Raw genomic sequence first — 14,918 nt, forward strand, 5'->3', positions numbered from 1 at the left:
GGACAGATTAGATTTACAATAATCTTACAATGACCTTCATTTGGACGGCGTTATGCAGAAAGCTACCAACCCACAATATACCAGATATTGAGTTAGGTGCATATTTGGTTAATAAAATACGCGTTCTGCATTCTGTAAAATCCTACCAAGCCTCAATAAATTATATACCTTATAAAACTATAAAATGCTAACCCACATTATGTATTTTGTTGAAACTTTTAATTTGCAAAAACCTACCAACCCACTTGGTTTTACTTTAATATAGCGCCAGATGCACTCAAGTGAGTTGTTAGCTTTCTGCAAATATGGGGTTGTTCAATTACAATCAATCAAAATAGAAAAACAAGAGCCATTTTGGCTAATGATACAGCAACATGATTTTTCACAACCCTATCAAAAAATTTCGATCAAAAAATCTTCTCGAGGTAGACCTGGTAACGAAGAAACTTTTAGTGACTTAATACCACTGTGGCCCAACGGAAAGCCTATCGCTGAAGCGAAATTGCAGAATTTAAAGGAAATGATGCATCTTATTCCTGCAGATGCATTGCCTTTTTATCAAAATTTGCAGGGTGCCAATATAACTGAAGATGTTGAGGGTTAGGTACAATGTTGAAGACTTAGATTTTGAAGTGAACGATGTAGAATAAAATAAAAACTTTATAAAATTAATAGTTTGGAATTTCATTATCTTGTTTTTTGATAAGTAAAAATAATTATTTTTCATACTACTTTTGCTTTAATTAAAAATTATTGGTATTAGTTCCCAGTTTTGCAAAATGCAAAAACCTACCAACCCACAAAAAGTCGCCATTTTTACCTTTATTTTATATATAAAATATTTAAACATAGATAAAATATCAAAAGACCTATCTTGCATTAAAAGAAAGTTACAAAGTAGTATTTAAACATCCTACAGATTTTTTAAATTAATAGAAACTTTAGAGTTGATTATCTCAGTTTGTCACTATTGTGGGTCGGTAGCTTTCTGCATAACGCCATCCATTTGATCTTGATGTGACCTTGAAACTCATCCGCACAGCCGAATGGACGGCAGATTCGGATTGAGTGACCCCGATAACGTAAGGAACATGTGTTTGGGACAGATTACACGGCTTCTTTACACTCCTAGCTTTCATGGACTATATCACGGAAGATATAATTTTCTCAGCTTAGTGCCTATGATAAACTTTTTATCTAAGCTTCGAGAACTATTCAAATACAAAGTTTCAAAACTATCGGCTGAAAGCCATTTTCCATAAGGAACCTGCGAGATCCTTTGAGCTTCTGGGCATCATCTCCGCTTGGTCTTAAACTAGGAAATTGAAAAAATTAGTCCAGTTAATTAGTGGACAGGGTGTTTTTACGAAGAATTTTCAAAAATTGTCTTTGTTTCTCAAAATATCAAAAATATATAGTACTTAAGAAAGTTATTGAGAATTAAAAGTTATGACAGATTGTCCATTTTCAATTTGATCGGCCAACTTTGTTTTTTTTTTTATTTTTCACAGCCACAAAGTACAAATTCCTAATTATTTATTAGAGAAAAAAGCGTAATTAATATATAAATAAATAATAATATAATGGTTATTCAAATGTGCTGCCACCAACCATTACACATCGCTCAGCGCGCTTGGTAAATTCTGTATAGGCGTTTTGGATTTCTTGAATGGGGATGGCATTAACTGTATTTTTGTTTCAATTCAAATAAATCGTTATTCAACGGGGACCCATAGACTTTCTGCTTGAGATAGACCCATAAATAAAAGTCCATTAGAGCTACATTAGGAATTCTAGGAGGTCAAGAAATTGGGCAATTTCGCTCAGGAAATTGACCATCTAACCATTCTCGAATGATTCGCGTAATGCGCCGAGTATCCGTCTTGTTGAAAGTAAAGAAAAAAAAATCAAATTGAAAATTGACAATCTATCATAACTTTTAGTTTTCAGTAGCTTTCTTAAGTAAATATGTTTGATGTTATTAAAAACAAAGGTACTTTCCTCTTGAAATTTTTGAAAATTCATTGTAAAAGCACACTGTGCATTAATTGGACTAATTTTTTCAACATCTTCGTTTCAGGCCAAGCAGGGATAAAGCCCAGAAGCTCAAATTTCAACTCGAAATTTTTGTCATTTACACCCTACGTGCACTCAATTCGTGGACACACTGTATGTAAGTTTAACTCTGTCGCATATTTGCTTCTTTAGGCGGGGCACATTATGAATGCATTAGCATCAGGTGTAGGATATTTGCAGGCGATTTCTCGTTAACTGTTGTCTTGAATGTTTTATAGGTAGTTCTTTTTAATTTATATATGAAATAAATGTGGTTATGATTGTTAAATATGAAATAGCGCCGTTGGAACTTTTTAAAACAAAAAGTATACACATATATATTTACTATACAGGGTGTAACTTTAAGTGGGTACCACTTTTCCCAAAATCCGAATCTAAAATTATTTTTTTTAAGCAAGTAAATATCGTAAATAATTCGTTTTCGAAACTGTACTTAAATTCGAATTTGGTTATACGTATCCACCCTGCGCACTTATCGTTATTGCCAGTTGTTATCTATAAGTTTTTAATTATTAATATCTTCTTTATTTTGCGACTTTTATTTAGCTAATTTTTGTAAAATGATCTATTTTTACTAGTTTTAGGAGTATTATTAAAAAACCATCAACAACACCCTGTATTTAAGGAAGCTATTTACCAAAACCCAGAAAAAATGGATAATGTTGCTGTGTCTTGTTCTTCTTTAAAAAAGAGAAATAGTCTTCAAGTTAGGAAAAAATGTCCAAAAAAAAATCCGTTAAGAATAGCATCGCAAAACGTGATCTATTATGGAGGTACTTGATGAATAAATAGCCGTACAATGGCAATTACGAACGATATAATATTACTAAAGCTTATACATATAACCAATGCTGGACCATTTACACAGTGGCTTGTTTCTAAAAAACAAACATTTGACTATAAAATTCAAACAGCTGTTGTTGGAGTATAATATATGAAGTATGTCGTCTAGATTTGATCTTTTTGATATTGTGTCAACGAGGTGTATAAAATAATTTTAGTTAATAATAAATTCTGATTATTTCAGATAACGGAATGCAAAAAATGGTGTATGTACCGAGATATCCAGGTGGTTAAACGTGAGATAGAGAGATATTTTGTGCCACTTAATTAGGACCTCTTATTGACACACTTGGCTGATTTATTAGCCTTGTTTTATTGATGTGAAATTTGAGTTAATTTCAGCTTTTCATATTGGTCAATTAAGTTCAATAGGAAAATAACACATGGCTGTTGTTGTCATTGGCTTCGAGTTTTCGCTGAGATAATATTTTCAATAATAGAAAGCCATTTCGAGTAAATGGAAATTAGTGTTGATGACTATTATAACTTTTATGCATGGATAACACTTTCTATCGTTCTGGATTTTTCGATATATACTTCGGGGTTTTCAAAACTTGGTCAATTGTTGAACAAAATTTGTGCTCAGAATTAAAGGAAGCACTTTGCCTGTGGCCTACGTCACATAATAAACGTGCATGCGGGAAGTCTCGAGAAAAAATGGCTGTTTCTAGACGTGAATAATTAACATGTCATACAGAGTTACCCCCAAACCATTATTTACAACATCTGAATCATTATGCTGAAGACAATCGGTTCTCTAAACCCGTCTACTTTTCGTTTTCTGGTGAAAAGGGCGAGATCAATCTTGGATGGGTTCTCTTAATCCCTATCCTATACACCAGTATTCTATAGCGGCTAGGGCCCCTTGAGTGGACTTACTAATGAAGCTTGACGATTTCCTTGAAATTAGTACATACGTATAACAAAGCTATCACCGTAAGCTTGCTTAAAGATTCTCATGTTGAGACCCTGAACGAGACTATCGAGCACGAGGCATCACAACAGCGTAGAAACATCTTCAGTCCACAAACTCCCTAACCGCGATGGAGAATAAGCCATGCCAATGGTCAATGTCCAGGAATGTCTCGATAACGAGTTCCTTCTGGTTAATAGGTTTTTTGTTCTGTACACAGCGGAATATAATGCAGTTTCGGTAGACTTACTTGTTTGATAAGCGTGTTGTGAAGTGACAGTGTCACAAGCACCTATTCTTTAATATCCCTTTTTTTATATGGGTTTAACTCTTCGACTCTTGCCGTTCTGTATGAGTTTGGGATATATCCCAGAATTAACGTGGACAATAACAAATACATAATACAATAATTGATGGATGATATATTTTGGCCTATGTTGTATACCATCCGGAAAAGTATCATTCAATCCTGCACTTTTGAATGAAGAAAAGTTAGTATGAATCAGCAAATTAATTCTTGTACGAGTAGGTAGTTACCTTACAGGGTTCCTCCAATCCATAACATTCCAACGACGAGTAATTTGTTTTAAAATTTCCCGCAATAAAATACTCTCATACTAACCAGTAAATTTTAGCACTGCCGTCACAAAGTGCTCCTAAGAGCGCTTTCACACGAGGAAACTGTCTGCGAGAAGACTAGTTGTACATTATAGTTCTTATGAAATCGTGTGAAAGCGCTTTTAAAGTGGACAAAAATACATCCATATTTGGCGTTGCAGTCACCTCCACTGATATTTGGTAGATCTACCGATCTGAAATGACTTCTACGGATAACCAAATAGTCAGTAATTCTGCCTATTTTAAAAATAAATTTCAAACCTATTTATGTATTCATTTACAGTTAATAAAATTTACAGTACTTAATGAGTACAAAACTAAATTAAATTTTATACTATAGATATTATTCTTCAATAGATGATTGTTTGCTTTACACTACACAGCCACACAAAAAAAATGTTTTTCGAGTCTGAAGGTAAGACTATGTCCATTACATGTTTTCGAGGTTGCTGAATCTAAATCCGTGACACAACGGTCCTGTCCGATTCAACCTCAAACCTCCTAACCCCATAACCGTATAATTCCATAACTCCATAACCGATAAGTCCAATACCCACGTTACTCAGTAGTTTGACTTGATCTCTCATCGCGGGATATATCGAGGCTCTATAAACAATATATTTAACCCCATAATCCCCCTAACCCCATAACTCCAATAACGACGTTACGCAGTAGTACGATTGTTTGATGCAAGGAACATAGTCTATATCGTTATTGGCTTCCAGTTTCATTATCTCCAGTAGATCCTCCGTCAATTTAAAAAATATCAAATGTTCGCGTATACTAACCCAAGTCCCTGGAGTTCCTGGATCGTGGCTTTCATACCGTCATGGTAGGCAAGGTGGAAGATGTACGAGACAGGATTTCGGATGCCCAGAATTGGCGGATGGTCAAGGTGCGAAAGCGGGCCCCGCGAAATAAAGCTTAATTTGGCACGATATTTTTGAAATTGACAGAGAATCTAATGGAGATGATGAAGCCTTGCATCAAACAATTACTGCGTAATGTGGTTATGGGGCCATGGGCTTATAGGGTTGTGGAGTCAGGGGGTTGGGAATTATAGGGTTAAATACAGGGTGTTAAAAAAAGAGTGTAAAATATTTAAGGAGGTAATAGTATGAACCAAAATAAGCAGAAAAGTCTCAATAAACATGGGTCCGCAAAGTAACGGTTGCGGAGATATGGAATGTTTTATGTTTTTTAGCCCCTTTTTTTATTTTGCAAAAACGTTGTGTATTTTCTTATAATAGTTGGTTGATGTTTAGTGAAATAAACAGTACGTATTTGACAGTTGTTCTCAGTGCACAAGTTTTCTTTCGCTATGGCTGGTTACTCTAACGCAGAATTAACAGACATGCATTTCATGTATGGTCGTGCTAATGGGAACGCCACCGAAGCGCGACGTCTTTATGTTGACGCTTATCCAAATCGCCAGATTCCTTCACAACGCATGTTTGGAAGAATTCACCAAAGATTGCGTGATACCGGTTCCTTGAGCAAACAGTGCCATTTATCCGGAAGACCAAGGTCGGTATCCACTCCTAGAGCAGAAGAAGAAATTCTAGCACTGGTAGAGCAGAATCCAGGTACGAGTGTGCGGAGAATATCAGCCGAGGTAGGAATTAGTGGTCCTCTTGTTTGGAGAATCCTTCACGAGCAACTGCTTTATCCATACCATGTGCAACGAGTACAGGCCTTAAATCCAATAAATGATCATCAAGCACGTTTGGTTTTTTGCCGCTGGTTTCTACGTCATGATGCTGAAGACCCTCGTTTTCTTGCAAACATTCTTTTTACTGATGAGGCCGGGTTCACAAGAAATGGAGTGTTTAATTTTCACAATACGCATATTTGGGCCGACGAAAATCCTCATGCTCTAATAGAATCTGGACATCAGGCACGTTTTTCATTAAACATTTGGATGGGTATTGTAGGTGACAGGTTTCTAGGTCCTGTTGTTTTACCAAACCGATTAACAGGCGCTGCTTACCTCAACTTTCTGCAGAACACACTGTATGAGTTTTTGGAAGACATTCCTTTGAATCAGAGGCAACAAATGTGGTTCCAGCATGATGGTGCTCCAGCTCATTTTTCCATGGCCGTTAGAGAGCATTTACACCAAACTTTTCCACATAGATGGGTAGGAAGGGCCGGACCTGTTTTATGGCCTCCAAGATCGCCTGATCTGAACCCTCTAGATTTCTTTGTTTGGGGATATTTGAAGACATTAGTGTATGGTACTCCTGTAAATAGCCTGGAAGAGCTGCAGCTACGGATTAATCAAAAGTGTCAAGAAATCCAAACCAAGGAGGGTGTTTTCGAAAGAGTTCGAATATCGTTGAGACGAAGATGTCGTGCCTGCTTGGAAATGGACGGAGGGCACTTTGAACATCTTCTGTAACTTTGTTTTTTGTTTGTTAAAAGCTTCCTTTGTCGGTTTATTCCTAATAAAATAAAATGTTTGAAAAACGAATAGTGGTCCATATCTCCGCAACCGTTACTTTGCGGACCCATGTTTATTAAGACTTTTCTGCTTATTTTGGTTCATACTATTACCTCCTGAAATATTTTACACTCTATTTTTTAACACCCTGTATATTCTGTTTATAGAACCTTATGTAAGTATTCCGCGAGAGAGCAGGTTAAACCACTAAGTAACGTGGTTATTGGAGTTATCGGTTATGGGAATATATAGTTATGGGGTTAGGTTTGAGGTTGAATGTGATTATGAGGTTATTGTGGATGGACAGCTCCCTTTACAGGACCATTGTGTGTAACAGGACTTGACAGCCTGAGTTATAAGGTGATATGGGGTTATCGGTAAAACCTGATGTGATTGGGTTAAATGGATCACGAACTCGAATTCAGCGACTCCGAAAACATGTTGTAGACATAGTCTGACCTTCAGACTCGAAAAACATTTCTTTTGTATGGCTATGTTATTATCATTGTGAAGAATCAAATATGCCTTCTAAACATTATTGGGCCAGCAGAATATTTTTTGCCGTATGACTTAAACAAAACAGGAATAAATTAAGCTCGTATGTGATAACTATTACAGAAAAAACAATGTTTAGGGCTGTAATGAAGTTGTGCATTATCTGAGCAATTTTGTGTTCTTCTCTGAGTAATTTAGGAAAGTATGTATAAGTTTTTAATAAATATTTATAGTAGTAGTTTGTTAAAAAACCATGTTCTTTTTTAAACACAGCACTTACATTTACAAATTTTAGTAGATTACCGAAATTTATTGCTATCTGCAGTGTCTAACTAAGATCATGAGCGGCCAGGGCAAGATTTGAATTTTGGGCCCCCAAAACTTATTTTGCAGGAAGAGAAACAATACAATAACTTTAACGTGTTAATTATCTATGGTTTCAACGTATGTATGTTTGTAATAACACCACAACGTTCATCTCAACGTCAATCTCTTTAAACGTTCTCTGACCCCAAACTAAAGTGCATTGTTTGATATTTTTGTTGGTCTGGTATGAACCGGTACTGGTCTGTGACAGTCGGATATAATATGCTTGCGTAATTTTCATACTTTAAATTCCATTACTCTTTTTTTATTTGATTGAATATGTCTGCACACCGAAAAAAAAATGTAATAAATAAGTGGTTATTTATTAATAGTTTTCTCTTCTATATTATCTATCTGGTTTCTTATTGTTATTGTGATATTTCTGGTTAGGCAAAACTAAATTTATAAAACCCTTTGCTTGATCTTTTTGGCGCAGATTTATTTATTTTTTTTTTTTCATTTCAGTGTGGCAGCCAATTAAAAAAGTAACTACAAATGCCACAAATAAATAATTACATACGATATTTTAAACTCCACGTTAAATTACTTTGCAGGTTAAATTAGTTAATTCTTTATTAGGAATTTATTTCCGATTGCATATTTTTTAATTAAAATATCATTACTTCGAATTGTTTCATATAAGATGTATCCTGACGTTTGTGTGCAAGGGTTTCTCGATATGACTGAAAATATTGCCAACTTCCGGTACCATGCGGATTGACCGGAACTTGTTTATTTATTTATTTACCTTGCATTACAAAAGTACAACGAAATTTCCGCTAACGTGAATGTTTGGTGTGGCATTTTAAATCTAAAAATCATTGGGTCTTACCATTTTGAAGAAAATTTAAATGTGGATGTGGACGAAATCGATGACTTGCTTCTAAATCATCGCCTTAATTTACATGTACAGCTGAATGGAGCACCTATCCATAATTCGATCATGGTGAGAAACTGATGAATATTTCCCCAATCAATGGACTTTAATTAATTGGCCACCGCAGTCTCCAGACCTCACATCTCTCGTTTTTTTTTGTTAGTAGCTGTTAAAAAGTGTATGTTACGAGGCCCCAAACACGAGAAGAACTCTGTGAACGTATTACAGACGCATGCCGTAACATAACAGTTACGAAAAGTAACGATAAATAGTCATCGACGTGTTGAAAAGTGCATAAGATTGAATGGTGGACTTATTGAAGCGACTACTATTTAAATCACTATTTTAATTGTTTTGTTATTAAATAATTGTTTCATTTTTCCCTTTAATAAATTATTAAGTACATATTAAATCATAATAATAAGTTTCCTTTATTACTAATTTGAATAATACTGATACACAATATTCCAATAATGCATGTGTTTCGCACATAAATTTTCAGTTGGTTTAAAAAATTAGGGTTTAATTTTCTGCAACACCCTGTATTCTATCGCAATAAAAATTGGTATAGTCGGGTTTTAGATAGTCCTGAAGAAGAATTAGGAGCAGTTTTTGTCAAAAAAAATTGCTAATCTTCTCGTTTTTTCTTCCTATAAAACGCATCTCAGTTGAATATGACAGACTACGAAAATACCGAATTTATTTATACATTCTACTTTTTTTTCTATCTATCAAACAAAATATAAGTTGAAACAAATCGGTCAATAAATAACAGTTTTACATGGGTGGCTAATGCTTAAGTGGGACACACGACACGCTGTATGGTATTTTTGCAGATTCAGAACAAGCCCAACATGTTGACCTAAGTACATAAAAATGTGTTTTTTCCGGAAACTGCAAAAATATATTACATATTTAAAAAAGTTGACAGCTAATAACGAGGTAACCACAGGAAATCAGAAATCAGCAATATTGCAACAATATTTGGAGGTACCCGTTTGATTGCCGTCATCACAAAAAAAATAAATACAATACTGTTGGTTAGATAGCATGTAAAATAGATGTTATTGTTGGTATTATTACCTTTTATACATGGGTCATCACAAAGCAGTTATCTCGACGACAGCCGGGTCATTCGCCAGAAATTAAGAGGGTATAAAAACAAATAACAAAGTTACTGTTCTGTCAATAAAAAAACAAATAAACAGGTAACAGCGGGGGTTACACTCCCCCTAACTTTAGGATTCCCTCCATACGTTTCCATTATCGGTACTTTGAACTGTATTTTTAGAATTCAGTGTTTTATCATTTACGAGTAAAGCCAATTTTCGCTTATTCATCGAACCGAACAATCGACCGTCATATTATCCTCTTGTATTATCTTATCGAATATCTTTATTGCAGATTTAAATGATTAGCAGATTAATTTTTCACCTCCTTAAGCAGAAGGGATTAAAGAATACACAAACAAACGGATCCAATAACTTTCAGAAAATCCTTAATTTAGACAAAAAGACTACTTTCTTGGCAAGTATTATATTCTTGGCAAGTATTATATTCTAGTCTACCTAATAAATAATTAATATGCGAACTATTGTTATTTTTAGATAAAATCGACATCTTAGCCAATATGCATTGTTCTATAGCTCTCTACGTTTTTTTTTATTGGAACTCTCTGTATGACCCGGGGGACCGCCTAGCCGGGTGTATTGGCCGGCGGATTTCGATCTTCCGAGTCAAGCATCACGGACGTGGGCCGGAATTTGGATGGGTGACCTAAGGCAGGCTCGGGGATGTGGCTGTGGCAGCCTACCAGAGACCTGGGTCGCCCAACTTTTGCCGCACGCGTGTGGTCCCCGATAAATGGTAATGAGAGCAGAGCAAGAAATCTCTGTAACTCAAGACCATGCTATCATACATAAACTGTACGAGACTTTGCCACCAAGCCATCCGTGTAGTAAATAAGATGGTTTGAAGAAAAGTACTCGAGTAATGAAGGAGGGTGTACAAGGGGCCTAATAAGGCCTAAGTGCCGTGGTGGAAGATAATTCCACCACCCCTCCGACATACATACATATATGACCCTGTATGTGATTTACTACTCGGCCCGATCGCTTCATAAAGGGGACTTGGATTCTGTAAAGGTCAGTTGATAGGTCTTCCCGATGCTGGAGCCAAAAAGCTTCTACATCGTCATATACAATTTGTCTTCAAAAAACACCACACCACTTAGCTTTTAATTGACGCCATTGAGAAGTTTTGTTAACTGGATTTTACAAAATCCAAAAATTTCTTTCCATTATCAAGTTATCGGGCCGGGGTGTTTTATATGAATCATCTAGTACTAAGCTTAGTCCACATCTACACATAATTTCCACATACAAATGTTTTTAAACAGATGCCCTGTGCATCTAACTACCTCTAAACTCACTCCCTCCAGAAAAGATTATGTTATCAGAATTTAACCTAGAACCTAACATAACCCAATCTAACTTAACCTAATCTAAATCTTTTCGTAATATTTTCCTGTAAGCATCACAACGTTTCTATCAATCACTCCATACACGGGACAAAATCAACGCCAACATTTCAACTGTTTTCATCAAAGTGAGGTTCGACGCATATCTTTTGAGGTTATCGACAGTCAATGAGAAAAATGGTAAACTCGATATAAACAAAGATAAATTACTTTAATGTTACACGAGCTGCTCGTGATCTCAACGTTTTGCACGAACCCAGAAAAATTGGTTGTTATTATAGCCGTCAACTTGGAACTTTTCGTGACCTGTTTTTCGGACTGTTTACGAATGGTTCTAACTGCGTAAGAACTATTCAGTATGTTTGCCGCTGGACACTGCCTTTATACAGATTTGGAAATTCCCCATGGTACATCGGCCGTTACGTGAGAGCGATAAAGTAAGTCATATAAATCCGTGCGATAGACAAGGATGGTTACATTGAAGACGTTTCATAATCTGAATAGTCACTCCCACTTCTAACCCGAAACGGGTCGTGACTATTCAGATCTATTGCACGGATTTCCTTACTTTACTTTGTCGCTGTCGTGTAAAGGCAGATGGACCATGTGGATTTTCCAGCCCTGTAGGTGCAACTGCTCGCTACTTGTTTGCAAAGTAAATGCGAGCCGATTGCAAGCAAAGCTTGCACTAGGTATGAACTGCTCGGGAAATATTTGTCTGTGAAAATGCACTATGAGAGTTGCAATCTATGTGGACTAAGTAATGTTTAGGCAGTTGATAAACCATTCAGCCACTAAAGCTAATCAACCTACCCAGATCGAATCTAAAATGGCATAGACTTGCTTTAGTAACGCTAGTAAGTCAAAGTTGGTTTGAAGAAAAGTACTCGAGTAATGAAGGAGGGTGTACAAGGGGCCTAATAAGGCCTAAGTGCTGCGGTGGAAAAACAATTCCACCACGGCACCCTAACTTGAGTATCAAGATATAAGTTGATTGATGAGTTGGCCAAGAGAGACTCTCTGTAAGAGTCCAAACCCTCCTGCGGCGTTACCAGTTGCGTTATTGAGACACTCATACAGGAATAGTTGAATTATATAGTTCAAAAAGGCCATAAGAAATTATTATGCGAATATAAAACTGTAAATTGTAAGTTCTGTGACTAAACCACTGTCAAAGTTTTGAACCAAATGTTAAAGGTAAATGTTAAATGAAGAACTCTAAGACCATGGAGGTCTGCAATGAAAAAGGTGTACAGACTAGATAATATATTTGCAAGCTGCAATCTACAGTGGTCAATGTCAACTCCTTGCGAAAATACATATATTCTTTTGAATATCTTCTAAATTCAACTTTTGATCCTGTTATGAAGGAAATGGAAAAAATTAGAGCTCCAGAAGCATTCTAATAATAAAAGTCTGATGAGTAATACCAAATTAAATTATCAGTAAGCCGCTAAAGAAATATAATTCACCAACAACATTTTATCTTATCGTGACCCTAGTCGTGAACCTTCAATTCAAAACATATAATTTTATGTTAATTTTTTATCATACGCGTAAAATGCTTGCTTTCATTCACATTTTTTTTAAGTAGGAAATAGAAATCACATTTGTTTCAATTCCTAGCATAACATTTCGTACGATGATCTTTGGGATTTATTTTTAGATTTAGTTCTAAATAATACGACTAGGAAAAAAAATGGCCAATGACCTGTTTGTTTCAACTGGGTGATAAATACCCATGTGTGTTACACACACCTCTGCTATTACCATCCATTTCGAACGATATTCGACAGCGACCTACGACAATTTAATTATCATAAGATATACGTAGGTATACACTCATATTTTGAAAGTCATCATTTAGCCAAGTAACGAGTTGAGCGATTAGATAAATGAGAACTCACTTTTTCTGTATTCGCTGCGGAATAGGATGAAGTCTACAGGAATAATTTCATACTCGTGTTTTTAAAATACATTTAGTGAATATTATAATTCGGCAGTGATTGTGGACAGATTTCGAAAATGTTTTGTCGCACCAAAACGGAATTGGAGTGAGTACTTCAAAGTTGTCGCGTGTACACGCACAGAATACACTAAAAGGGCACTATGAGAATTTCATATATTTTCCTGATACTGCGGTGTATGATTGTAGCGTCTCTATCTTTTGTATTTCTTTTGAAAATGATATTTATTTGATTGCGCGTTCGTTTCCTTATTTAAAACTGAATAGATGTTTCGGATATTTATAAATTATTGCTGTGTGAAAATGCTTAAGTGAAAATGTGTTTTAAATCTAAAGGTTTATATGTAATAATGTATTCATATAATCTAAAATTGAGCTTGCAGAGTAAAATATTCAGTGGGTACAACAGAATAAATTTAGAAATAACCCGACATCATTTATTCAAAATTAATTAATTAAAAAATCAGAGCGAGCCAACGAAAGTGAAACAACCGCATTGGCTCCCAGAAAAATATTTTCTTGAAAACTACGAAAACAGTCTAATTTTCTTTTGAAGAGCAGCATCTCTTAATATATTTTAATATCCACAATTTTAACCCTGTATGGGAATCAGGTGAGAAATAATACATCGTGGAAAAAGTAATTAATTAATTATTTCCTACACATCGGTATCGAAATTTTTAATTTTCTGACTAAAATACTTGCTGATCTTTAATTTTGGAGATTATACACGGTGTCCCATTTTAATTAACGCATTGCATGCAGTATACACTAGAACCGTTTTAAGATTGCCATTACGTCACAAGTGTGTGCTAATATCAAAGACAGTCGTTGCGGACGTGAATTTATTATTTGTTAAACGCGCCAAAAAGAGGTATAAGGATGGTACAAATGTCTTCATGGTCTCAATTTATCACAGACAGTCGTTCCAATATTTTATGTGTATTAAAGTGAAAGAAAATGGTGGACGTATTAGTATTAGACTGTATTTTGATTACCGCAGTTAAAACAAAAAACAAATTGACAATTATTTTGATAACATCTCCGTACTAACTGTTGTTTATATTTTCTGAGCGTTAAAATATCGATTTTTTGGAACTTGAAAGTGCTTCCCTAATAAGATATTGCAATGCGTTATTTAAAATGGGACACCGTGTGTTCTGAAATTAAATCAACCTCAAAACAGAAAGCCTCTTGATATAATTCCAGCGAATGTGCTGACCGTTCATTTGGTTCTCTTAATCCATTCCATTGCCCGAACATTTTTTATCTGTATAATTATAAGAACATATCAACGAGTAGGTACCTTCAAATAAATTCACTATTTGCAAAAATGGTTTGAACTGTCAAGGGACTTCTGTAGCTATTGTCTTGATGAATGAATTGAACAAAGAGGAGGAACAATGGGGCGAATAGCCAGCACGTTGTATGTATTTATTTCCATTGGATTTTTTTGTAAGGTGACTTAAAAAGTAAAGCTATAACGAATATTTACTGAATGCCATCAAGTGACTCTAGAAATATATCAGTATGTGCGAAAAATACACCAGATCAGCGAATATTTCACTAGTTTCACTAGAATATTAAATGTTGTATGGTAATATATCATTTTCCAAATTATTACGTTAACTTGTAAGTAACTTTTATCGATTTTAAATTATTAAAACGAAACTTAACATTTTTACACCCGTATTCTTTCAAATTAAGTGAAATTCGAAACTGAAACATTGACGTGTCGTGGAACTGTAGTAAAAGACCTTGACTTGCATGATATACTTATCAACCGTGATGTATTTTAAAATACCTCGTTCGTGTATGTCAAGTTCATTTTTATTGAAGTAT

The 14,918-nt window shown here is 35.2% G+C and overlaps 1 protein-coding gene across 5 annotated transcripts in view; it reads left to right on the plus strand.

Moving 5' to 3' along the window:
* LOC108914841 (kelch-like ECH-associated protein 1) overlaps positions 1 to 14,918 on the plus strand; it is a 71,518-nt gene that overhangs the window by 37,258 nt on the left and 19,342 nt on the right. For 3 of the 5 annotated variants that reach the window (XM_018720748.1, XM_018720743.2, XM_018720745.2), the window contains exon 2: positions 2,081 to 2,173. The exons of 1 other annotated variant lie outside the window; for it this stretch is intronic. Coding sequence is in view for 3 of the 4 variants with exons in the window: in XM_018720743.2 (XP_018576259.1) it covers positions 2,081 to 2,173 (93 nt within the window). In the remaining variant the exon portion in view is untranslated. Of the gene's footprint in view, positions 1 to 2,080; positions 2,174 to 13,087; positions 13,165 to 14,918 lie in introns of those variants that run through there. One more of the 5 variants, XM_018720746.2, reaches the window with a different exon arrangement.

This window comes from Anoplophora glabripennis, unplaced genomic scaffold (genome assembly GCF_000390285.2).
Source record: "Anoplophora glabripennis isolate ALB-LARVAE unplaced genomic scaffold, Agla_2.0 scaffold1258, whole genome shotgun sequence".
In the NCBI taxonomy this organism is placed as follows: Eukaryota; Metazoa; Arthropoda; class Insecta; order Coleoptera; family Cerambycidae; genus Anoplophora; species Anoplophora glabripennis.